The 26565-nt window shown below is 43.3% G+C and overlaps 1 protein-coding gene across 1 annotated transcript; it reads right to left on the bottom strand.

The window, feature by feature from the left end:
* Nucleotides 1–1752: 1752 nt before the first annotated feature.
* acss2 (acyl-CoA synthetase short chain family member 2) lies at nt 1753–26279 on the bottom strand. Its single transcript, XM_062540888.1, is given in 23 exon segments — nt 1753–1968; nt 2345–2419; nt 3019–3195; nt 3603–3671; nt 4182–4290; nt 6607–6687; nt 7301–7317; nt 7320–7356; nt 7920–8016; nt 8018–8055; nt 8326–8373; nt 8375–8466; nt 8878–9061; nt 9885–10022; nt 11889–11936; nt 12466–12574; nt 13250–13325; nt 14031–14103; nt 14923–15026; nt 15295–15386; nt 24093–24288; nt 25472–25646; nt 26118–26279. Coding segments are annotated over 22 exon segments (2115 nt in total). The 5' UTR covers nt 25599–25646; nt 26118–26279; the 3' UTR covers nt 1753–1840.
* Between the last annotated feature and the right edge of the window lie 286 nt (nt 26280–26565).

The following is a 26565-nucleotide window of genomic DNA, read 5'->3' as shown; positions in this document are numbered from 1 at the left end:
CACCTTCGATCATTAAACATTGTTTATGACGCATTGGATGCACTGAGATGATACGAAAAAAAGAAAGAAAAAAGGAAAACAATTGAGAGCATTCGGTTAACTCAAAGGCATGACAACATCTGAGGGGTCCATCCTGTCTTTGGAAATGTCATTTACAGTGTTTACCAAGAGGGAAATGAAGACGCTTCGACAGCTGAATGTCAGTAGTCAACAATAGCCATTTGAAGCTGAGGTCCATCAATTGCACTACAGGCTTGGAATTAAATCAAATCTGTTCGCTCATCTACAACAGCATCCTCAAACACAGACCCCATAGACACAGTGAAGAGGAAGAAGCAGTACAGTGAACAGACACTGTTTCCCCAGCACACTGGGTTCAAGCGCCGGACTCTTCACTCACTGTGTTAAGACGCCGCTGTGGGCTAGACTTATTCTCTTAGCACAAAACGATGTCACATCGAGAACTCATCGGAACAATGCACGAGGAATAGAAGGTTCTAAAGAGGAACCCAGTCGCTGACGTGGCGGCTCAATTTGGCAGCGTAGACACGTCAGGGATCTCCTGAGGAGGAGAGGAGCACTTATGTAGAGACCCACGTCTCCAGGGGCAGGAGCACAGCCGATCACACAACACAAACACAACTCATGCAGAACACGGGAACCTGAGGACAGAGTAATAGTGTGTGTGTGTGTGTGCGTGAGTGAGTAGTGGCGTGTCTGTGTGTGTGTGCGCGCGCGTGTGTGTGTGAGTAGTGGTGTGTGTGTGTGTGTGTGTGTGTGTGTGTGTGTGTGTGTGTGTGTGTGTGTGTGTGTGTGTGTGTGTGTCAGAAGCCTTCTACAGTGGACAGAGAGCCCAAGCTGAAGTGTGCGCTAATTTTGACGAGGTTTTGACATTCTCCAGACAGTCGACAGACAAACGTACAAAGCTTCAGGCCTTTCTAGAGAAAACATGTTATTGCCTTGGGTTAAAAAAAAGACCATTAATAAAATAAAAATAAAGTACTCGCACCCTTACAAACTAAGGGTATATTTCATGGTAAGGACAAAACTCAACTCACAATTATAAGGAACCCATCTCCCAGGTTATTGGCACATTCACACAAGAGCTTATACATCAGATAAGTAAAATGTCATGCATGACTTTGACCAAGAAACCCAACTGAACAGATTAAGGATAAACGAAAACCTAACATTGCTTGGTGCTTTCTCTCTATTTCAATACAATCAGCTGCATCAACCTCCACAGAGTGACACACAAGCAGTAAAAGCAGCAGCCCCAGGGTCACTCTCCGAGAGAGAGAGAGAAAAAGACAGAGAGAAAGAAAAAGAAAGAGAGAGAGAAAGAAAAAGAGAGAGAGAGAGTGAGAGAGGACCGAGTCTGAACTCTGTTCATGGCAATGCAAAGCGTGTCTAACACAATGGTAAGAATGGCTTCAATGACAAAGGTAAAAGACAAAAAAAAACACATCTACAAAAAAATAAAAGGACACGTTGTAAAAAAAACAATAAACAAAATCATGGTTAAAACGAAATATTTCCTACTATACAAATCTATTCTGCCCTCAATACAGGGCAAAGATACTTCTCTTATTTCTTAGTTAATATTTCTCCTCTTCCTCTGAGAGGATCTCAGGTGGTTCTGGCAGTCTCCATAACACGATTTTTACATCTCCAAGGTTCTTCATGCCCTTTTCCTCACCTATTTCTCTATTCTCTACCCTCCCCTCCCCTACTCCCAACCCCAACCCCAACCCTAACCCCACAGCCTCTGCTCTCCCCTTCCGGCCGTCCCTATTGGACGTAAAGAGAGCTGCTGCTGCGGGCCGGCTCCCCCTGCTGGTCAGACGGCGGTACAGCAGCGGTTCTGGAAGAGCTGCTCGATGACGGAGCTGTCGGCTAGCGTGGACACGTCGCCCAGGTCGCGCTCGTTACAGGCGATCTTACGCAGCACGCGCCTCATGATCTTCCCTGCAGGAGGAAGAGGAAGAGGAAGAGGAGGAGGAGGAGGAGGGCGAGGGGAGAGAGTGCAAGATGGAACAAGGGAAAACCGTTCAAAGAAATGCAGCAAAATTAAGCCATACATCACAGCTTCGTTTGATAAGACAAGACCAGAAAATGTTATAATACCATATACAAGTGCTCAATTTAGAAGGATAATATGAACACAACAGATAATGGTGATCTGAACTTAGTAGAAATGCAGTAAAATTAAGCCATACATCACAGCTTCGTTTGATAAGACAAGACCAGAAAATGTTATAATACCATAGACAAGTGCTCAATTTAGAAGGATAATATGAACACAAAAGATAATGGCGATATGAACTTAGTAGTGTCTAATGACCTGATCTGGTTTTGGGAAGGCCCGGAGCACTCTGGATGTAGTCAGGTGTGGCGATGGCACCAATCTTCTCCCTCACTGCAGGAGAAAGGACAGCACAGCACAGCACATTAACTCCAGAGCAAAGCCCCCTGCACCAGTCCCGCACCAGGGACGCCAGAACACAACCCCTCAGCACTTCTGCTGGGATAAAGACATTACGTGGGATAAAGACATAATGCCCAGGAGACATCTTATTTGCGGAGGTCATTAAAGCCGAGAGGGGGGCCCTGTTTGAGGCCTAATGTAATGCCACGTCTACGCCGTCGCAGGGCCGCCGTCACTACAGCCATCCCTGAGAGATGCAATTGAGGTGACTGAAAGTCCCAGGCTGTCTGCAGTACATCATGCTCACAGCTAAATATAGGCCAGCGCAGATATGCAGCCTCTGAAGCTGGCCATATAGCATACAGCAATAACACACACACACAACATATACATCATACGCGGTCACACACACACACACACACACAACATATACGTCATATGCGGACACACACACACACTTAGATATAATATATACATCACACACACACACAACATATACAGTACATCATATGCGGTCTCAAACACACACAGTACATATACAGCACATACAGTACATATACAGTAAATCTCACACACACACACACACACACCCTGCTGCTTGAGCTCAGCCTCTAGCGTGCGGTTGTAGCTGATTCCTTCGTTGAGCGTGACGAAGCAGTAGAGGCTCTCGCCCTTGACCGGATGGGGCCGCCCCACCACCGCCGCCTCGGCCACCGCCTCATGCTCCACCAGCGCCGACTCCACCTCCGCCGTGCTCAACAAGTGACCTGAGAGAGAGGGAGAGAGAGAGAGAGAGAGAGAGAGAGAGAGAGAGAGAGAGAGAGGGAGAGAGAGAGAGAGAGAGGGAGAGAGAGTGAGAGAGAGTGAGAGAGAGAGAGACACAGACAGACAGACAGACAGACAGACAGACAGAGATAGACAGAGAGGGAGACAGACAGAGAGATAAGAGAAAGAGAGGTGTTACCCATCACCGTTCATCTTAAAGAGGGACAGAGTTGAACTAAACAGAGAGGCCTGTTAGCAGGTATAAGTTCTTATAAGTTCTGGAAGTAGTGCAGAATGGTGGATAACTACTTTATTATGAAGGAAAACATTTAGAAAACCTATCTACAGGTAATGAAGATGAAGTAGTGAAAAATGTATGAGGCCATAGGTTGATCCAGCTGCTGCTCACCAGACACATTCAGCATGTCATCGATCCTCCCGGTGATCCAGTAGTATCCATCCTTATCTCTACGGCAACCTGGGGGAACATCAGACCACACCTCAGACACGTCTCGATGACAACCGCCATTTACATCTCAACGGGAGGAGTGGGTGAAAGTGGCTTGCAAAAAGGCTCTCATGAAAAGAAAATTCAATTTCACTTAGCCACTGCCTAAACGGATCAACAAAACAACAGAGCCGAGCTTGAGAAAAACAAGCTGCTTTTCAGTAGAGGTCTCTAATCCTGGAGGACGGGGGAGGATGGGGGGGTTAATGGGGACTATAGCAGGGCATTCTGCCTCTGCACTCAATAGTTCAGCTTGTAGGAGGCTGCCAGTGAACAGCTAGGCCACATTCAGTGTTAGCCTGCTCAGTCTCTCTATACAACACACATCTGACACTAGACTTGACATTTTAAAAGTCTCATGTTTATGTAGCACACTAAATAATAGCCACACACACAAAAGCAAAAGAGAGAGAGAGAGAGAGAGAGAGAGAGAGAGAGAGAGAGAGAGAGAGAGAGAGAGAGAGAGAGAGCGCTTCTCACCATCTCCCGTGACGTAGTACCCAGGGAATTTCTTGAAGTAGGTGGTCTCAAACCTCGGGTGGTTCCCGTACACCGTCCTCATCACACCTGGCCATGGCTGCTTAAACACCTGGGAGGAGTGGGGGGGCAGGCACAACCTTAAACTACGCTTTACATTAAGGCATGATGCTATAGTCTAAGTGGAGACACCTGGCCACGGCTGCTTAAACACCTGGGGGGGGTGGGGAGGCAGGCACAACCTTAAACTACGCTTTACATTAAAGGGATAATCCGGAGTGAAATGCACTTTAGATCAATTTTTCGGACTATTGGGAGTACATACGTTGAGTTGACACCAAAATCATGTCATTCGGATGTATTTTGAGAAAGTTCGAGTTCACCGTTTTTAGCCAAAACTCGTTAGCCTGGAAGTGACCGGGGCAAGTCCTTTCGCCGCTACAAAACGCTATTTTTATACCTCTTCTACTGTTCCAATCAACACTACACTTACGTGGTAGTGAGTAGAGGGTCCCTAAAGCCAAACCGAAGTATCCCCACGTCTTTATGTGGTCGGATAGAGAGTCCAGAATGAATTTAATCGAGTCAGTACCTTTCCGGAAATGTCACTGCTGCAGCTAGCAACGCGTTAACAACATTTTAATAACATTTCCGGAAAGGTACGGACTCGATTAAATTCATTCTGGACTCTCTATCCGACCACATAAAGACGTGGGGATACTTCGGTTTGGCTTTAGGGACCCTCTACTCACTACCACGTAAGTGTAGTGTTGGTTGGAACAGTAGAAGAGGTATAAAAATAGTGTTTTGTAGCGGCGAAAGGACTTGCCCCGGTCACTTCCAGGCTAACGAGTTTTGGCTAAAAACGGTGAACTCGAACATTCTCAAAATACATCCGAATGACATGATTTTGGTGTCAACTCAACGTATGTACTCCCAATAGTCCGAAAAATTTATCTAAAGTGCATTTCACTCCGGATTATCCCTTTAAGGCATGGTGTTCTAGTCTAAGTGGAGACCTCCTGGAGTCTATGGCCCCTTCTCAACCGCTCTCCTCGATGCTCAGTCCTCCAGGTTCGTTCCCACTGATCTACAAAGAACACTGGATAGACTCTCATTGTTGTCGCCCCATCATTCTTTATCTAGATCAGTGGGAACGAGGACCGAGGAAGGAAGGGAGGATGGATAAAAAGACGAATGAGAGAGAACCCTCTGTTGATTCTGTTTCAACATCATGGTGCAATGTTCTATGTGGACTCTAGAAACCCTGATACAGTTTCAACATCATTGTCATTAACCTGTCTAGCCAGAATGGTTGGTCCTCAGATTACCATGTTGTTCCGGTTGTACCCGGATATCTGCTCAATAGCCAAGCATTGCCAAAAGAGACATACCCAAAAGCATGCTCACAAAGATCAGGTTTATGAGCTGGAGCAACAGAGCAAAATATAGACAACACTACAGTAATTTCCCGCATATAAGCCGCATTGTGTATAAGCCGCAGGACAGTGTTTTATGCAAGTTAAAAGAAACAAAACCATATTAACACCATATTAACTGCCCTCCTGTATTAACCTCATAGCAGAATAAATTTAGCTAAATCAATGTATAAGCCGCGGCTAATAGTCGGGAAATTACGGTAATCTCTTTAAAGTGATTCAACGTAAACAAAATTGTTGATAATAGGTCTGGAAAAATCAAGGGAGCCAAAACATGTTATGTTTTAGGCCAAAACCTAATGTACAAGTGACGAGTGGAATTTGGGACCTCAGGCTCTGTGTACAGCAAGGACTGTTGACTACAGTCTTGCAATCTTAGATGAAACAGCTCTTGTTTCCTCTTTACGCAAAACAAGCATATAACCGTCCTGCTTCCTTCAATTGTAGGTGTCAAAGAGATTTCATAAAAGGAGGTTGAGTGTCACTGCAAAGGTATAGGAGTCAAAAAACACAAGTTTGAATGACCATGACCTCCTGCATACTGTACTCAAGCTAAAGGAATAGAGGAACTACATCTAAGCGGACCAGGGGGTCAGGATTTGACTGATTAGCTTCGCCGATTAGCAAGGCACTTCCTCGTCGCCATTTTCCAGAAATACATCATGTCCGGTGCCGTTTTCCCATAGTTTTCCTCATGCCGATTGGTGGCTGTTCCACTCTCAGCTCATGCACGAGCTTTGTGTGGGCACGAGCTCTCCTTCTGTACCTTACGTCAATCAGTAACCTGCCACTTAATTGGCTAAGTAAAACGGCACCGGAAAAACAAGCCCCTTCAAACGCCATGTTGAAGCCTGAAAAACTCGTTCAATTTTGGCAATTTTCACTAGCCTAGCATTCCCATTGAAATGAATGGGGGCGGGACTTGTTCACTTTCTCCAGTTCTTATAATACCTCCATGGAGCGGACACTTGGATAGTGGGAGGACTTACCAGGTAGCCCTCACTTGGTCCCTCCAGCTCCTCTCCGGACTCATTCAGAATGGCAGGAACAACTCCAAAGAACGGGAACGTCTGCACGGAAAGCCACCACAAGCGTCACATAAGTTTACTTTAACATGCCTAGAACAGATGTCCTCAAACGACGACATATTATTTGCTCTTCGTGTTGATGAGACCGATTCTCATCTTTAAAGAGCACATAGAATGGATGAATTGAGTATTACACTGTGTTCTCTGATGTTAAAATAGTATATATTCAAGTTTGATTTATAAAAAATAAACTCAATTGCAATTGTACAAGCTCAATTAAAACCTTATATTTAGGCCGAGTATTGAAATGGTCAGTTTGACTAACTGGTGCCCTCTTTGGCAACCACAATTGAACTTCGATGGCTTTGCGATATCTGACATTAGGAGGCAGGCTTTGTTCTAATTTGCCCATCTTTTGGTCTCTATTTCTAAGTTCAAGATTTACATATGAAACAGGTCACAACCATGCCTCATGTTCATGATGGCTCTTTGGTTATGCACAACCTCTGCTAATTCATGAAAACCAAGACAAAAATGGTTTCCATTCTATATCTCCATTTAACTTTACTTTGATTCAAACCTATTCAAACCCATTGAAACTGTTTCATGTCCACTTTAAATCAGATCATCCTCCAGTAAAGAGCGCATAACTCACCGCTGATCCGGGCTTCATGGCGTGGCGGCTGGAAGTGGCGTCAACACATGCCCACCCTACATGCACAAGGTAAAGAGTGATCGATGTGATAACCGATAAGAAAACACTCTATTTTTTTTTACAAGCTATTCTAAAAATTGCAGGGCTTCAAGAGACACTGACATTCCCTCCATTGAAAATATACACACATCTAAAAGAGGCATATTTTCAGGCATCCAGGAGATGGATAGACTTGATAAACATAATACATCAAGGTATGGACAAATGCAAAGTGCAAATGCAAGTAAAGGGAACGGAGAGAGGGAGAAAGACAGAATATTGTCAGGCATCCAGACAGATGGATAGACTTGATAAACATAATACATAAACAAAGTATGGACAACTGAGGGGATGGCGAGAGGGAGAAAGAGAGAACATTTTCAGGCATCCAGACAGATGGATAGACTTCATAAAGAGAATACAATAAACAAAGTATGGACAAATACAAAGCAAATTCAAGTGAAGGGAATGGAGAGACAGAGAAAGACAGAATATTTTCAGACATCCAGACAGATGGATAGAACGGGGAGAGAGAGAAAGACAGAAAGACAGAAATGAAGGGAGGGAGTCCAGTGAAGACCGAGTGCCCACCGTTTCCCGTCTGCCAGAAGGTGTCCACCACAGGGCACCTCCTCTCGCCCACCACGTTGTAATACCACTGCAGGCCTCGGGGTTGATGGGCTCCCCACCGTGCCCAGCACCTTCAGAGAGTCCCGCTTGCACTTGAGGAGCAGCCCCACAAGGCACACGTCAGACCAGCTCAGGTGTGTGTGTGTGTACGGATGATGTAGACACCTGTGAGTGAACCCTCTACTCAAAACCACACCCACCAGGTGCACACACACACACACACACACACACACACATCACAAGCTGGAGAACGGATTCACCTTCAATCAGGCTTAATTGGTCACTCCCACGTGTGACTTTCAAAAACAAAAATGCCACACACACACACACACACACACACACACACACACACACACACTATAAACTCACTTGTGCACGGGGTCGGTGCCGTACTTCATGAGCAGGGCGGATGGCGGTAGGGGCCGTGTAAAACTTGGTCACATGGTACTTATCGACGATCTCCCACATGCGGCTCACCTCCGGGTACGTGGGCAGGCCTCAACTGGGTGCAACAGGAAACGGAACAAAAAAAAAACGCAGGCCAATAAATCACCAGACAAACCCAAACACAAAAAACACAACATGTAGTTACTGTGTACTGTAGTGCTGTAAATCACTCCATTTCCTACATACTTTCCTACATACATTCCTACACTCCATTAGCTAAATACTAAAACTCAACAGGATTTACCACCTTCCATTACAGTATTATTGTGTTCCTGATATCGTATGTTGTCCTGCTATCTTATAAACACATACATCCCTCATCCATAAAACAGGATGCATGAAATTGGATGACATCCAATATTTCACTGTCAGAGGAGTTTTAAATGGGTGTTCATTTAGGCCCTGTCCACAGTGAAAAGAAGAGCTGAATTTCAATGGGAGTGGGCTGTGCTGTGCTGTGCTGTGTCCTCTCACCAACACACTGGTGGCTCCATTGGCCAGAGGGCCATACGTGATGTAGGAGTGGCCCGTGATCCAGCGATGGTCTGCCGTGCACCAGTACACGTCTGATGGCTGGTAGTCAAACACAAGCTTGAAGGTGGTGGCAGCATACAGCATATACCCGCTCACTGTGTGTAGCACTCCCTGAGAGAGAGAGAGAGAGAGAGAGAGAGAGAGAGAGAGAGAGAGAGAGAGAGAGAGAGGAGAGGAGAGGAGAGAGAGAGAGAGAGAGAGAGAGAGAGAGAGAGAGAGAGAGAGAGAGAGAGAGAGAGAGAGAGAGAGAGATATTAATCTAAGGCAATGAGACAGTCTACTTTAGATAGATGATAGATAGATACTTTATTGATCCCCAAGGGAAATTTAACTTCACTTTAGATGAAGTTAAAGTTGGCACAGGAGTGAGGAAGCAAAAGTGATGTCAACTTCAGAGGAAAAACGTGGAGGAGCCAGAGGTATGACAGGCCTTTCTTAGGAACGATACAAAGAGTGTGAAAACTGGATCAGGAAATACAATTAGAGAGGAGAGAATGGGGACAGGGAGGGAGCAAGTAGCTGCCAGACAACCATAAATGGGGAAGTTAAGGAAGTTGAGAAAAATGGAGGGAGTGGACAGAAATAAAGAGAGCAGAAAAAGAGCCAAAGACCTAATACAAATTTGTTTAAGGAAGAGAAACGGAAAAACACTGGGTGCCTATTCTCAACATCCCTCCTCGATGCTCGGTCCTCGAGGCTCGTTCCGGCTCGTTCCCACTGATCTATAACTAACACTGGATAGACTATCCCATTTGTTGCCGCCCCATCATTCTTTATTCTAGATCAGTGAGGACGAGAATCGAGGAAGGAAGGGGAGGATCTATAAAAGACAAATGAGAGGCACCCACTGTGTGAGCGTGAGAGAGAGTTGTGTGTGTGTGTGTGTGTGTGTGGTGGTAGTTGACAGGGAGAGGTGAGAGCGGGGGAGCGGTACCTTGGGTTTGCCGGTGGAGCCGCTGGTGTAGAGGATGAAGAGGGGGTCCTCTGACTCGCACCACTCCGGCTCACACTCGGCCGACACGCCGTCCATCAGCGTGTGCCAGCACAGGTCCACGTCCGGGTTCCACGGCACCTGCACGGAACCAGGGGCATGAGGACGCCGCAGAACATACACGGGCAGCATCCAGCATCCAACATCCAACACCTCCACACACACAATGGTCAGTTACCAGTTGGGGTTAGTGCGTGTGTGTGTGTGTGAAACAGACTGCTTGTGTGAGTGCATGCATGTGCTTATAAACTGAGAAAATGTGCAGGGACGCCACTGTACATTTTCTATGATCACGATACTTAGGAAATAAAAAAAAATAATAAAAAAAAGTGTCTGATCTGTTCTGAAGGAGGCGTTACACTCTGGTGCTCGGCTCACATCTGGTAATTCTGTCGAGCACAGCGCAACGCGTGTAATCGAGTGTTCCAGTGAAGACAGACACATTCCACATCCAAACGCGGCACTATCTGACTACTACAGTACTTCATCTAACCAGAGAGACAAATCTGATTAGATCGCCCGTGATCTCTAGCCGCTACACAAATGACAGGAACAAAAGAAACAGATTAAAGAGGGGTGTGTGGATGCGGAGCTAAGAACAGATCAAAGAGAAGGAGAAAAATGATGAGAAACAGGTGACTACTGACGACCAATGTCTGATAAAGAAGACATGTATTAGTACGGAGAGTCGTAGACTACCTCATGCAATCCTCTGCGATGTGCAAGAGGCACACCAAGTCAGTGGGAGAGTACACACGATTTCATTTAAGTGACCGGCTCATTTAAATGAAGCTCAGGAGGGAAAAAAAGAAAAAGAAAAAGAAAAAAAAAAGAGACTCAGGATTTGACTGCACAGCGAGCGGTCAAATCGATGAGACAACAGAGCCAGTACTACAGAGCACTGCCTCAAGAGCCAAGAGCCCTCATTTGCTATGGAGTGTTCTGACAGAGAGAGACAGAGACACAGAGACACAGAGAGAGAGAGAGAGAGAGAGAGAGAGAGAGAGAGAGAGAGAGAGAGAGAGAGAGAGAGAAAAAGAGAGAATGTATCAAAGGGTGGACGGTTCAAAAAGGCACTGGACAGGAGCCATAACCAGTGCTGCAATGTGTTTCAATCTGATCCACAAAACAATGGTCACAGTTGGGGGTCAATATATGATCAGGAAAGATGCATACAAATACTGTTTGCCAGTATTGTTTAAGCCGTCTTAAACAATTACCGCTACAGACAAATAGACCAATTGTTTTTCCTTGCAGGACATTAATCAAACGATTCATTTAGTTTAGGAGTTTGTAGGCCTCCAGAGACCTCCCAGCGGTGACAAGTTCATAGGAGTGGTATGGGCCGTTAGTGGACACAGGACAGTTAGCCTGTCAGCTGTAAGCGTGTGACAGGAGGGGCGAGAGACAGGAAACAGCCTCCCCACCCAACGGCTGCTGAGAAGCGGACAAGACAGGTGTTAAAGGAAGGAGAAGGACACCCAATGGGAAAAAAAAAAAAAAAAAAAAAAAAAGGTGTGTGAGTGAAAAAGAGAGAGCGAGAGAGAGCGAAAGAAAGAAAGAAAGAAAGAAAGAAAGAAAGAAAGAAAGAAAGAGCAAAAGAAAGAAAGAAAGAAAGAGTGAAAAAAGAAAGAAAGAAAGAGCAAAAGAAAGAAAGACACCGTGTGTAAGGGGGAGCAGTGAGTGAGTGCCTGATAAGAAGTGTGCAAGAATGAGTGTGTGAGTGAGAGTGAGAGCGTGAGAGAGTGAGAGAGAGAGAGAGAGAGAGAGAGAGAGTGAGAGAGTGAGAGAGTGAGAGAGTGAGCGTGTGAGAGAGAGTGAGAGCGAGAGCGCGTGAGAGAGAAAGTGAGAGTGAGAGGTGTGTGTTTGAGTGCTTGAAGGTGAAATATACAGGGTGAGAGAGAGAGAAAAACACCAGAAAAGCACAAGCTGGTCTATGTGAAATACCTGGGGAACGGGGCGGACCCTCTTTACTCTTTCTTTCTGTTTCTCCTGCTAGAGAAGGGGTTAATGGAAAGGTTATTCCAACGTAAAAAATTCAAAATAGGAGAAAGGGGGGAGGGGTTACATGGTAACACTTTAAAATGTAGGATCCCACACATAGCTCCCTTTCAAATACCGACAAGGCTTCAGTGACACCAGATTACTCTGGCTCCTGTTCTACCTCACACAAGGCCTTGGGTGCCATGAAAAGCTTCTGTGAGCATATGAAGGGTCTATGGCATCAAACCCCACAGCTTAAATGTTACCAGTCATTTATGGTTCTATTGTACCGATACAACACCATACAGGATGACAATAGAAGGCTTGCAAGCTTATTTGGAAACACAACATAAACATAACAGAAAAAAAGGGGTCTGGAGAAATAACAGAACATGTACATACACATGAAGAAATAAAGATGTTACAGAAGTTAGTTAGGGCAGAGACCAAATCAAATAAAAAATGAGGAAGCCGTTGTTGAATATCTTTGACAGCGGGTCTAAATGACTAGGGTGAGGGAAGGCGGACGGTTAGCGCTCACCTCTAGGTCAGGACAGGGGCGTTTGGCAGGAGGAGACTGGGAGCCAGGTGCAGCCGCCTCCTCTTTAGACAGGTGCTTGAGCATGATACACGTCTTAAGAGGAACACCCCTGAGCAGAGAGGGAGAAATGGGGACAGAGACGGAGAGGGAGAGGGAGGGGGAGAGAGGGGTAGATGGAGAGAGAGGGAGAGAGAGGGGTAGATGAAGAGGGAGAGGGAGAGAGGGGTAGAAGGAGAGAGTGGGAGAGGGAGAGGGAGAGGGGGGTAGAAGGAGAGAGTGGGAGAGGGAGAGGGAGAGAGGGGTAGATGGAGAGGGAGAGAGAGAGAGGGGTAGATGAAGAGGGAGATGGAGAGAGGGGTAGAAGGAGAGAGTGGGAGAGGGAGAGGGGGGTAGAAGGAGAGAGTGGGAGAGGGAGAGGGAGAGAGGGGTAGAAGGAGAGGATTAGAGTGGGAGAGGGAGAGGGAGAGAGGGGTAGAAGGAGAGGAAGAGGGAGAGAGGGGTAGATGGAGAAAGGGGGGGGGGGCGATTAAGGGAAAGTGTGAGAGGAAATTACTCAATGACCACAACCCACTGGCTCCTTGCATATCATCAGTGTGTAGAGATGGGGGAAGTGAAACTGTCTACCTTTCACCCATATTACTACAGCAGAAGAGAGATACAGATGTTACAGAGTGGGTGGGTAGCACAGGCTAGATGTTCTATGGTTGGAGTGTGTATGTACTGTATGTATGTGTGTGTGTGTGTGTGTGTATTAAGGAGGCTGTAAGTAGGGTGTGGCTCTTACTTGTCCCTGCACTTCTGCAGTGCATCGTCAGCGATCACCTTGAGGTTGATCAGCTTATCTCCTCTATAAAAGCCATCTGAGATTGGGGATGGAGGGGGTGGCGGGCCGAGAACAAGGAGAGACAACATAATCAAATAAAGACAGACTCGGACCTACAAATCAAATAAACTACACACACTGGCATTATTTATGTGTGCTGAGCGCTCAAAATAGCTATGGACAGGAATGCCCATTCTCATTTCATAAACGTCAAGCAACATCAAAGTAATGTACTGAAATTATGTGACAAGAGTACAACAGATTCTGTCGCAAAACATTCAGCATATGAAGTTCCAGCATCTAGCATCTAAGGTCCTTGACTGTATTGGCAGCCCTGCCTGTACAAAGAAAATCTTGAACCATGACCACAATAAAACAAATTAGAACTCTATTGTTTTCAATGGAGCAAAGCCCACTGGAAACGTCTGCCGCGCAGCAGCCGCACAGAGATAGAAAACTATTCTAAAATCCTGCGCGTCGAGCCCAGACCGCCGAACACCGCTGAACGGCGTGTCCGGTGGGCGCCGGGCTTTACAGTCACAGCCAAAGCCCCTCAACTAAATGGGGTTTGACCGTAAGCCGATTAGCAGCGCTGCAAATCCAGTCTGGTGAGGAGTGTGGTTTGCAGACCTTTCCCTTTTCAAAGGAATGAGAATCAGCTAATTGACACCCGAGATTAAAAGGCCACGGATAATCTCAGGAAATAGGGACCATCTGAGCAGGCAGATTTTCATTCACTCACCGGCAGTGATAAGCAACGAACACTGCGAGTCCAAGATCCTCTCGCACAGGGACTCCGCGGAGAAGCCAGCAAACTGAATAACACACACACACACACACACACACACACACACACACACAAGTTAGCATGGGTACACTGATATGGGGAAAAATATATATATATAAAAATATAAAATACAAAAAAAATACCAAATTTAGCAGTTCAAACAATAACAACCCTGAGCCATTATGATGGTCTTCTACGTCTCAATTCTACATGTTGGTGTCTATTATGGGTGTCCTCTAGACAAACCTGGCCCTGCCAACCTGTATTTTCGTACATTTAATTTCACTGAGATATTAGTCTCTGGCTCCCATCACTGAATCAACGTTTCCAAAAACTCAAAAAGGAAATCAAGAGGCAGTGGTAAATGGCAATAGCAATCCCTGCCAACATAAACATTTACACCTTCTTTCCACTGCAAATAGGAAAAGGTAAATAGACTGTTTCCTGACTGCCAATGTGGATTAATATCCGTTTGCTGAAGTTTGGCGAATGGGAAGCAGTTCCCAGCAGGAAATCCCTGGTTACTGTGACTGGTTGAAGTGGACCAATGATTACACATTATTACGATGCTAGGGTCGGAGACATTTCCCAATGGAGAGTACCCAGACCCATCTTCACAAAGTGAAACTAAATGAATGAGTCCGGTGACACCAGGCTACTCTTGATAGTCATGTCGATTTGTTGATTTGCTGTTGTTGTTGATCATCCTGTTTACAATGTAGTGCATGTTGAGTGTGATGTCTTAAGCTGCTGGGACCTTGAATTTCCAGTTGGGGATCAATAAAGTATCAATCTATCTATTTATCTACTCGGTACAACTCGTCACACACTGAATGGGGCCACTCACCACAATGGAGTGCACGGCTCCAATACGAACACAAGCCAGCATGGCCACCACCAGCTCCACCACCATGGGCATGTAGATGGACACGCGGTCCCCCTTCTTCACGCCTGGGGGAGGACAAGGGGGGGAGGGGTATAGGAGAGAGCCATGCATGAAGTTCCATTCTTTCATACAAGTATACTTTTTTAAATACCTGCTGAGATTACTTGACAGAGTCAATTAACAGAAAGCCAATCATTTCTGGTAAAGTTTTGCTCAATAACTGAAAATAGTAAGTTGTGTGCTAGAGTTGTAATGTGTTGTATATTGCACTAGTAAAGTTTAAACACACACACACACAAAAGGCACAGATCCAAACCCCTGCAGCTGTTGTACCTTGTGACTTCAGGACATTGGCAAACTTGCAGACTTGCTGCAGCAGCTCCCTATATGTTATAGTCATCTCGTCCCCGGGCTCATTCCCCTCCCTGGTGGAAAAAAACGACACACTTGCATCAGTACACTACACAGACAATCACAGTGCACACTCAGCCAAAACACACACAACAGATCAGGGCATAAACATCACTAATTAGAGTGCATGAAAATGCACTCTACTGTTATTCGGTTTCTTCTTATTACATTGCATGTAAATGCAATGTACTGTTATCCCTATTCTTCTTATAGTTATTATTCTCTTTCCGACCAAAATCAACGGTTAATTGCCTTAAAACCACTGAACCGTTTCACGTCATTCAAACACTCATACAAACGTCTTGTAACGGAGATTTGACGATTGTATTTTTCACATTTGGGAACTTCATACTTTTTGAGATATTTACGATATATAGAGTTTAAAATTCCCATAGAGTTTACATTGAGACCCTTTGGCGGCAAAGATTAATTGTTACGTCAGTGCTCAGCTGTCAGTAATCAAGGCTCTCTGATCCAAAGCCATGCCACCGCTGCCAGGCTAAACCTGAATGTTCGTCTACTCATTCAGCTGTAACAGCTGTGAAAACATTCTACCATGCCACAACTGCTGAAAACCGGGACGTTATCGTCTTGTCTCCTGTTAGGCTACTCTTGATTTGTTTATATCGTTACAGTAACCGGTTTGCTCTCGTAACGTTATCAACAGCTAAAGACAATCTAACCTAACGTCAACGTAAACACTGTAGCAGCTATTTAGCTAACGACAAGCAAGTTAGCCATCTCGACAGAGCAGCCTAAGCTACGACACTGACATTCACCCAGCGTTTTGTAAGTGAAGTCCAACCTGATAGATACGCCTACTAGTTGCACCAATTAGGTTCAAGCCTTTTTCTCACAGTCGTTTCTTGTACAAACTGCATTGCTACAGTATCATTTTCACGTTTGTTTGTTTGTTAGCAGTCGTTTCAGCTATAGGGACTTGCCAGCCAGGCGATCATTTAAAGCTTTCAGTATCATTCACAAATTAAAAACCTTTGTTAACAGCTTATTGTACATTCCTATTAGGACAATCACACACCTGGAAACACTTCGAAGAACATACTAGCTCATCCTGTAATATGTGTAGTGTAGCTAGCCTACATAAAATATCCTACTGTAAGCTAACGTTACATTTGCTAGATCGTACCTGTTGCTGCATCATCGTTGATTGGCGTTGTTTGAGATTGTATTCCGTATTCCAATGGTGTCTAAGTCTATAGCCTATGGCTTTTAACCTGCATTAGTGTAGATATGAAGGCTATACATAGCCATGTAGGCCTATATAATATCATACATACGCTATTCTACCAGTCGTTTCACTGTAGGCTACTAAAGTCAGCTCTTGCAACTCGTTTGTTGGCAACTTCATTTCAGTCTTTTAAATTCTAATAAAGAGTTATTTTCCAAAATAGCCTATATCCACAATTTTGATGCATTTTCATAAATCACTTTTTAAATAACTTTCCAAGTAGGCCTATACAATTTCAGTGGAATTGTAATTGGGTAATTGTTATTTATCTATTCTTCTGTGTAGCCTAGTTGTCTTTTTAACCTAATACAATGTTTTACAAAGTCAGCAACCTTTTTGCATTTACATGCAATGGTAATTAGAGTGCATGAAAATGCACTCTACTGTTATCCGGTTTCTTCTTATTAGAGTGCATGAAAATGCACTCTACTGTTATCCGATTTATTCTTATTATAGGTCATTATTATTCTTCTAACGCTTTTTGTGCGTGCAATTCAGCTTCAACCGTTTAACGTAGAAACTTCATTCAAACTGCGCTGCGTAGGTCTTACTTAGGTGACTTCAGCTATGTATTTTTCAACTTTGTAACTTTTATACTTTTTGAACTATTAAATAAAAACTATTAAAATTTCCCCATAGACTTAACATTACATTATGACATCATAATAGGGCAATTAGAATCTTATGCCAGGTGGCCAGTCCAGGTGCAGCAGCTCTCTCTCTCTCAAGCTTTAAGCATACAATCTCATTAAGACTACAGATCCTGTTTCATACTTCCTATGTCCACATCTGTTTCAAAATAAAAGTCCTCACTGCAATAATACACTATTAAATCATTTAACCATTGAAACTACTCAACTATTTAACTGTTCAACCATTCCAACTGTCAGTTATCATCAACTATGCCTCCAGTCAACTACATGAAACCTCCATGTACCTAGCAACCAACATAGCAACCATTAAAATTAAGCGTTTATGACCGTTTCCATAGCAACCAACATGATTTTACTACAGTAACTTCTTTACTCCTGATAGTGGCCACCATAGATACCCTATCAACAAATGTTTCAAAATAAAAGTCCTCACTAGCAAGTTAGCTAGTTAGCATTGTTAGCATTTTTAGCATAACTGCTAGAAATGATTAGCTAAGTTAGCTAATCAACCTGGTTAGCATTGTTAGCATAGTTAGCATTGTTAGCATTTTTAGCATAACTGTTAGAAATGATTAGCTAAGTTATCTAATCAACCTGGTTAGCATTGTTAGCATAGTTAACATGTTTAGCATAACTGCTAGAAATCATTAGTTCAGTTAGAACTGTAATGTTTAAGCTTTAAACTGTCTACCTTCACACTATCAGCTTTCTTTAAACTATGCAACCACATTTTTGCATTTTCATGCACTCGTAATTTCCCTGGAATTACATTCTCTAGTTATTATTATAGGCGATTATTCTTCTTCTTACGTTTTTGTGCGTCCAATTCAGCTTCAACCGTTTAACGTAGAAACTTCATTCAAACTGCGCTGCGTAGGTCTTACTTAGGTGACTTCAGCTATGTATTTTTCAACTTTGTAACTTTTATACTTTTTGAACTATTAAATAAAAACTATTACAATTTCCCCATAGACTTAACATTACATTATGACATCATAATAGGGCAATTAGAATCTTATGCCAGGTGGCCAGTCCAGGTGCAGGAGCTCTCTCTCTCTCAGGCTTTAAGCATACATTCTCATTAAGACTACGGATCCTGTTTCACTACTCCCTCTGTCCACAACTGTTTCAAAATAAAAGTCCTCACTGCAATAATGCTCTATTAAATCGTTTACCCATTGAAACTACTCAACTATTTAACTGTTCAACCATTCCAACTGTCAGTTATCATCAACTATGCCTCCAGTCAACTACATGAAACCTCCATGTACCTAGCAACCAACATAGCAACCATTAAAATTAAGCGTTTATGGCCGTTTCCATAGCAACCAACATGATTTTACTACAGTAACTGCTTTATTCCTGATAGTGGCCACCATAGATACCCTATCAACAAATGTTTCAAAATAAAAGTCCTCACTAGCAAGTTAGCTTGTTAGCATGGTTAGCATTGTTAGCATTTTTAGCATAACTGCTAGAAATGATTAGCTAAGTTAGCTAATCAACCTGGTTAGCATTGTTACCATGGTTAGCATTGTTAGCATATTTAGCATTTTTAGCATAACTGTTAGAAATGATTAGCTAAGTTAGCTAATCAACCTGGTTAGCATTGTTAGCATTTTTAGCATAACTGCTAGAAATCATTAGTTCAGTTAGAACTGTAATGTTTAAGCTTTAAACTGTCTACCTTCACACTATCAGCTTTCATTAAACTATGCAACCACCATGTTTACCCTAGCTACACCTTAGTAACTATATCTACATTATCTACTGTATCTATACATTTTTGCATTTTCATGCACTCGTAATTTCCCTGGAATTACATTCTCTAGTTCCTTCCATGGAATTACATTTTCTAGTTATTCTTCTTCTAACGCTTTCCTGCGTCTAATTCAGCTTCAACCGTTTAACGTAGAAACTTCATTCAAACTGCGTTGCGTAGGTCTTACTTAGGTGATTTGTGCTATATATTTTTCAACTTTGTAACTTTTATACTTTTTGAACTATTAAATAAAAACTATTAAAATTCCCCCCCATAGACTTAACATTGTGATTATGACATCATAATAGGGCAATTAGAATCTTATGCCAGGTGGCCAGTCCAGGTGCAGCAGCTCTCTCTCTCTCAGGCTCATACAATCTCATTAAGACTACAGATCCTGTTTCATACTTCCTCTGTCCACAACTGTTTCAAAATAAAAGTCCTCACTTCAATAATACACTATTAAATCATTTAACCATTGAAAATACTCAACTATTTAACTGTTCAACCATTCCAACTGTCAGTTATCATCAACTATGCCTCCAGTCAACTACATGAAACCTCAACCTACCTAGCAACCAACATAGCAACCATTAAATTAAGCTTTTATGACAGTTTCCATAGCAACCAACATGATTATACTACAGTAACTTCTTTATTTCTGATAGTGGCCATCATGGATACCCTAGCAACAAATAAAAGTCATCATTAGCAAGTTAGCATGTTAGCATGGTTAGCATTGTTAGCATAGTTAGCATTTTTAGCAGAACTGCTAGAAATCATTAGCTAAGTGAGCTAATCAACCTGGTTAGCATTGTTAGCATAGTTAGCATTTTTAACATAACTGCTAGAAATCATCAACTAAATTAGCTAATCAACCTCTTTAGCATAGTTAGCATGGTTAGCATTGTTAACATAGTTAGCATTTTTGCATAACTGCTTAAAATCATTAGCCAGGTTAGCTAATCTGGTAATCAGGTTAGCTAATTAAATTTTAAACTGTCTATCTTCGCACCATCAACTTTCAAAAACTATGAAACCACCATGTCTACCCTAGCCACACCTTAGTAACCATATCTACATGATTTATCTGTACATTTTTGCATTTTCATGCACTCGTAATTTCCTTGGAATTACATTCTCTAGTTTATTACAGATCTTACAAATGTCTGCACTTTATGGAATGTTTGTTTCCACATCTCAACACATTTTAACATGGTGCGCATTCTGAGCCCACTGTGTCAAGAGGTGCCGATAACTGGAAATAGAGCAATGATTTACTTTTGCCTTTCTGAAGGCCTGATGTTGTAACATTACTGGTGATGTAGCAATCTTTTCAACTGAAAGCTCCCAATTGCGTTTTACAAGAAGAATGTGTGGCTCTTGGCACCTAGTCAGACCCTGCCTCCCAGTTCAAGAGAAATACAGCATAGGACTCACTATAAGCAACATAACAAGACTAGGGGTGGCATGAATACCAACATAAGATTGCTCAAATATATGTTTATGTCTTAAGTAGAATAGGGTAAATCAAGCAAGAAATGAAGTAAGTAACATTAAACTGGTGCATTTCAAAGTAGTATGAGAACATAGGTCATTCATTTCCATAAATATTCAAATAGAACATACATAACAGGTGAGCATGCATAGCTGAATTCAACTTTGGTGTAAATTCTTTTCACCACTCCAGATTAAATCAGAAGCAGGGCTAGGAACGTCAAAGGAAACAGCACTGCCTGCTATCATTATGACCACATCCCAACACACGAAGCTGCCCATTGCAAACACCTGGACCTGAACACACAGACAGCTAGGTTCCAGATGTGCTCAAAATGGAAACAAAAAAACACCACCAAATGCTACGCTAACGCTAACATGCTAAATATAGCGCAGAAGGCCAGAGCGAGCAGCGATAAATGCAGATACTGTTGCTCTCTGCATCCTGTGCCAAGATCAACATGCAGCATTCCATCAGCGCACGGGGCCTGATAGTGACTACCTTGTTGCAGAGAGCGGATGTCTTGATGGAGCAATTTCAGCCCTGCTCGGCCGTTATACGGGATGTCGTAATCCCCCCCCCCCACACACACACACAAACAGAGTCTCCCTTAGTATCCTGGACCTCAGCTGCAACAGTAATTTAATTTCAGGCAGCAGGGCATGGGACACATGCTCAGTTCCAACACTAGGACCAAGTTCAACTTTTCATCCAACCACCACCATAATTTGAGTCAAGAGTCACAGTGGGCAAAATAAGCAAAAGCTCTAGGCCTACATGTATGTAGTTTTCAAAACACATAGGACTGGGGAAATGAAAAAGTTCTCGTGCTCAAAACAAACGGACTCCTACCACAACACCCCGAGCGCCCATATCGAGCTAATGTTTGTTTACACAGCAGCACTGGTCATGAGGGGCTGTTACTGGAGAGAGCCTGCATTCTGCCGTCAAGGTCAGACAAACGCTCTCTGTGAAGGCCATGGATGGCATAGCCTGGCCCCCACCTACAGACTACATACTTCCGCTCATTTACATCTCTCTTCATAGTAGTTCATACTCCATCTGGTTTAGCTTGATTCAGCTTCTTTTACTCCGGCAAGTGCATCTCTGCCCAATCAGTGAACAGAGGGCAATCCCAAGAGCGATTACATTTAAGTTTCAAGCCTTATCGTTATCGTTGGGTCCCCCGTGGTTATCATACGTCATTATCAAATGTTAGCGATTGAACTCCAATGAATTCAAACTTCCGACAAGCGTCCACAAACCAGGAAATAAACGTTTGCCAATGGAGCTAGGCCAGACTCCCTGCGAAGAAGAGAGAGAGGCCTCCAGGCTACGGATGGCATTCGGTCACACAGTGAATACGATGGCGCTGTAGTAGTTTCTCATCAAGACATCTCCATGCTCCTTAACATTCCTCTGAGACGAGATACAAACAGGTAACTCAGCCTTACATGACGGCTAGTACCCAACGTAGCTGATGACACTAAGGAGGCAACACAGGGTGTGTCCTCTTCACACAGGGTGCGAGGTTAGACGAGGTGACAGCATAAAACCTTCCCTGAAGACAAAAAGAGCCTTTATACTTCAAAGCGTGGGCCATCTCTCTCTCTGATGTGCTGTGAAAGCTTGACTTGCTTGGGAAATGTGCCCCGTCTGTGCACGGACAGGAGGCCCGGCCAGAGACTAAGTAAGCCTCTGAGGCTTAAGGATATTTCGGTGCTACTTCTGCATGGGCGCAGACACATCCATACCTTTTGTCCGCCTGTGCTGAGGCAGAACTGAGTGTGAAAGCCCAACAGTTATCGCACGTTTTCAGGTGCAGGGGCAGCCCGAAAGAGCCTTGCTGGAGAAGTTTTCAAAGCTCGGCAGTCACATGGGGCAGATGATTCACTATGAACAGCCTCTAGACAACATTTCAAATCATAGCCCAAGACAAAGCACAGTAGAGCCATATACGGGAAATGAACAGCCCTTATCACTCTCTGAAAGAAACAACACTGGCACCTCATCAAGGAAACAAAGGAGTCATGCAACTGATAATTTAACAGGATAGTCGTACGACTAAGGGCAGAGTACAACCATAAATGTGATGTGATTTCCGAAAAACCCTTCACATGGTATACTCAAAAATTCTTGATTTATGGGTTTCTAACCCTCTTTGGTGAAATTTCTGATACCATCCTTGCAACATTCTGGACACAGTCCCCCAGAGGAATCCTGGTCATCCTCTCAAAATCTGGGATGTTGCTAGGATAGTAGCAGAACCATAAGTTGGTAAAATTGCACCATGTGAAGGGTTTTCCCATGTCATATCAGAAATATAACCGGTTATTTTGTGCTAAGATTAATTCAGACCCTTTACTAAGGGGCAAGACAGTGCAGATCCACAGCGGAAATGGTACAAGTTGGATGAGGGAGATGAGAATGAACAGGCCCAACAATGGGAATTAGCTGGATGACAGGACCTGGCCTATCCAAATGGACATATATTTTACACTTGACAGATCACCAACTTGAAAGGCTTTAGGAAGAGCAACCCCCACTCTGACACACACACACACACACACACACACACACACACACACACACACACCACTCAGGCAGATTGGACACTGGAAGCAATCATGACTGTCAGGCTATATATCAGCAAAACAAGTTTTGCTAGAAAACGCTGAATTCAATTAATGACAAAGAGGAAGCACTAGCGTGTAAAATCCAACCAAAACCACGGTGAAGAAGTGGATGGAAAATATTCCGACAAGTTGAAATTAAACTGATAATAGCAGTAACAGTAACCTTTATTTGGGGTAAATAGCCTAGATAATATAACGCTGACATAATTCAACTTCATTCTACATTGATTCAGGCCCTGTGTGCCCAGTGTGGTCAATCTGAATCTTGCAGAATCCATTTGCATTCAAACCAATCCATTTAATTTGACGCAGTGTAGCATAGCAGGTTTAGGCTTTACAAAAGATACTGACAATTGAAGGCTGCCATGAAAACAGTGAATGTTATTGTTCAGTATGTGAAAAAAACAACAAATCTAGTCCTTGGCCTTGTTTTCCACGTATGTGAACTCTGGTATTCAAATAGAACCTACTCACAGGGGAGCTACACTAGACGTGTAACTGAAGCGTTCCGTTCGCAACGAGTCATATCCATTTTAGAAGACTGGTCTATCTTTTTCGAAAGTACGCGCCATTGTTGCATCTGGTGTAGCTACTCCTATTGATTATAGTGATTATTAACTGCTGCAACATACGCTTCGTGAACAGAACGCTTCAGTTAAGTGCCTGGTGTAGCTCCCCTGTTACACTACTATAACAAACTTAATGACCAAGATGTCATTTCAGAATACAAAGTATTGCAATTTATGGTGTGTAAGCTGATGCATTAGTTGGAAGGCTTTATACCTTAACTGCTCTGAAAACTGCTCTCACACCAAAGATGAAAGAAAACAACACCTTCAGTCAAGTCTAAAGTCCAGAAAGCGAAGGCCAAGATGCCTCCTATATTTACTGCAATCAAACACAGACACACACATTCACTCACCAGTAGAAGGCAATTTTGTCCCCCAGTTTCTTCTCATGTACGTTGCGATCCAACAGATTGTAGCAGATGTTGGTCGTGGCTCCTTCCATGCACTTGATGAAAATCTCACCCTTGGTGACATCGAAGTTGTAGTCCAGGAACTGTCCTGTATGCTTTGTCTTCCAGAAAAAATCTTTGGAAATGTCTCCCCAGAACTCTACAGAAGAGAGGGCAGAGTAAGTCACTGGTCAGATAAAATGCTCAGGACATTAAGATGGGAAATGTGAAACTCTAAAGAAGCATCTACACAGTGCACATTGTATTAGATGCTCCAAGACACCTTTATTCATAGCAACATCAATCTTATAGATATTGGTCAGGCATTATAAAAGATCCCCTTTAACACAGTTGTTCTAAACATTTAAACATAAAACACTGACCAAGTCTCCCAACCCTATTCTCATCACCCTACTTTCACTGTTGCAAGACAGGCCTTGGCATTGGTGACAGACACCGAAACCATTGGTGTCTATGACCGCCTTTGACAATCTGTTTAATTATTTTCTCATTAATAACAAGTATTTTCAGCCACCTGCACTGCCTTAAGATCATTACTCATTCACACTCTTCTCAAAACTGAGACAAAACCAAAGTGTTCGTAGCAGCAGCATTTCTCTATTGCAGAAGGCCTACAGTACGTCAAAAGTTAACATGAGAGCACTTACAATAATATAAATATAAATAATAACAAAAAAAACCAATATTTCAAGTGATGTAATGTGTCAAATGGACTTTAGGTCCTTAGGCACAGTTGCAGTGGAGGAGAGTAAGTGCAAGCCTAAGGACTTCGATAAGCACACACGAGGGAGCTGCACACGTTCACAATGAACGTCTAAACAACAACAAAGATACATTTGACAGACCGTTCCAAAAATAGACAGGCGTGCCACCATGCTATTTAAAAACAGAACGGCATTCATCAAACAGTGCTAATGACGAACATCCAATAATATCGAGTTAAGTTACATGTTTACAAAATAAGCTATGTTGACTGATACAGATGGCTCAAAGTGAAAAGCAAATTCGGTAAATTCAAATGCTGAAGTGTGTACATCCAGGTTATCAATGGGCAACAAACGTATGTGAATAACAAGGACACCATCTCCATTTCAAAAATACACCATATGTATAGTGCAATGTATATGCATAGCGTAGAGCGAATAAGAACCGAATGAAAACTATTATAACGCGCAGGCGACCAAATGAATGAAGACTGACAGATAACTCTGGTTATCTCGCAAAAGCAGTGGCTAGCTAGCTTGGCCACAGTAAATTCACCCCAATGAGGAAACGCTAACTTAGCTACCTGACTTGGAAGGAAGCATGCTTACGTTACTTACCGTCAGGATTCTCTATAGATTTCATGTACATGTCCTTGTATTTCTCAAAGCTAGGTACATGGGCTTCTTTCTTCAAATCGCCACCCGCATGAAAGACGTCGTCTCCAGGTGCTTTGTCCGGAATCATCTTCACTTGCTTAGCTAGTGATAGCTAACGTTTGTAAACCAGTCAAGTCTGTCAAACAAAAACTGATATGAGTAAGCTTATCAGAGTAATTAGTAAACAGTGTGACATTTTCTGTAGTGCTTGACGAAATAGCTTGATTCGTTAACCGACCCTTTACTTTGCTCTCGCCAGTATAATTGACTGACACTTCACTGATACTAGCCAGTTAGCTCACAGTTTTAGCAAGAAACTGGTAACGTGAAATGTCAGCTAAGTTAATTTATCTAGCGTTGCTCTCAAACTGTTTTACTGAATATGGTTTGTCCATCCTCGTCCCGATTTCATGACTAACATGTATATCTAGCTCGTCAACTATTCTGTAGCTGCACATAAATGGTTTGCTGCTTAGAGGTCTTGGACATCTGTTAGCAAGCCAGTGAACGTTACCAGCAATTACGGACGAACGAATCCTGTGTTGTGGCTAGCCCTCAACTGTCTGGACGCGCGAGATCAGGCCGTTAGTAAAACCTTATTAATTACCTTTCGATTAAAATCCCACCTTCTCAGTAGGCTATCACTGCAGGTACCTAACACTGTGCACCAAGACAACCATCAGCCCCAGAAGTAGACCAGTTTAACTGCCCGAGCTTGTGTTGCTATGTCCTCTTGTCAGTGCAAGACAACGCGAGGTGCTGCTGCAGGGAAGAGTCCAAGCTCTGCATGCTCGCCCCTCCTATTTCTCCTCCGTGAACTTAGAGTAGCCTCTGATGGGAGAAAAGGTAACCAATCGGCTGAGAAAATTAAGGTGACGTGTGACTGTCTATTTTGCTACTTTGCTAGTGGTAGTGCAACAGTAGCCTAGTCAGTATTGCAACTTCTAATTCATTACCAATTAAGAGTAGGTCTACAGAAATAAATGATCCTCTGTGATCACAGTCCAAGACACATGTAGAAATGAACACATTTGATGTAGCTCCTCTTTCTGCTC

The sequence above is a fragment of the Sardina pilchardus genome, chromosome 7 (assembly GCF_963854185.1).
Source record: "Sardina pilchardus chromosome 7, fSarPil1.1, whole genome shotgun sequence".
Classification (NCBI taxonomy): domain Eukaryota; kingdom Metazoa; phylum Chordata; class Actinopteri; order Clupeiformes; family Clupeidae; genus Sardina; species Sardina pilchardus.
This window is presented reverse-complemented; position numbering and strand designations above follow the sequence as displayed.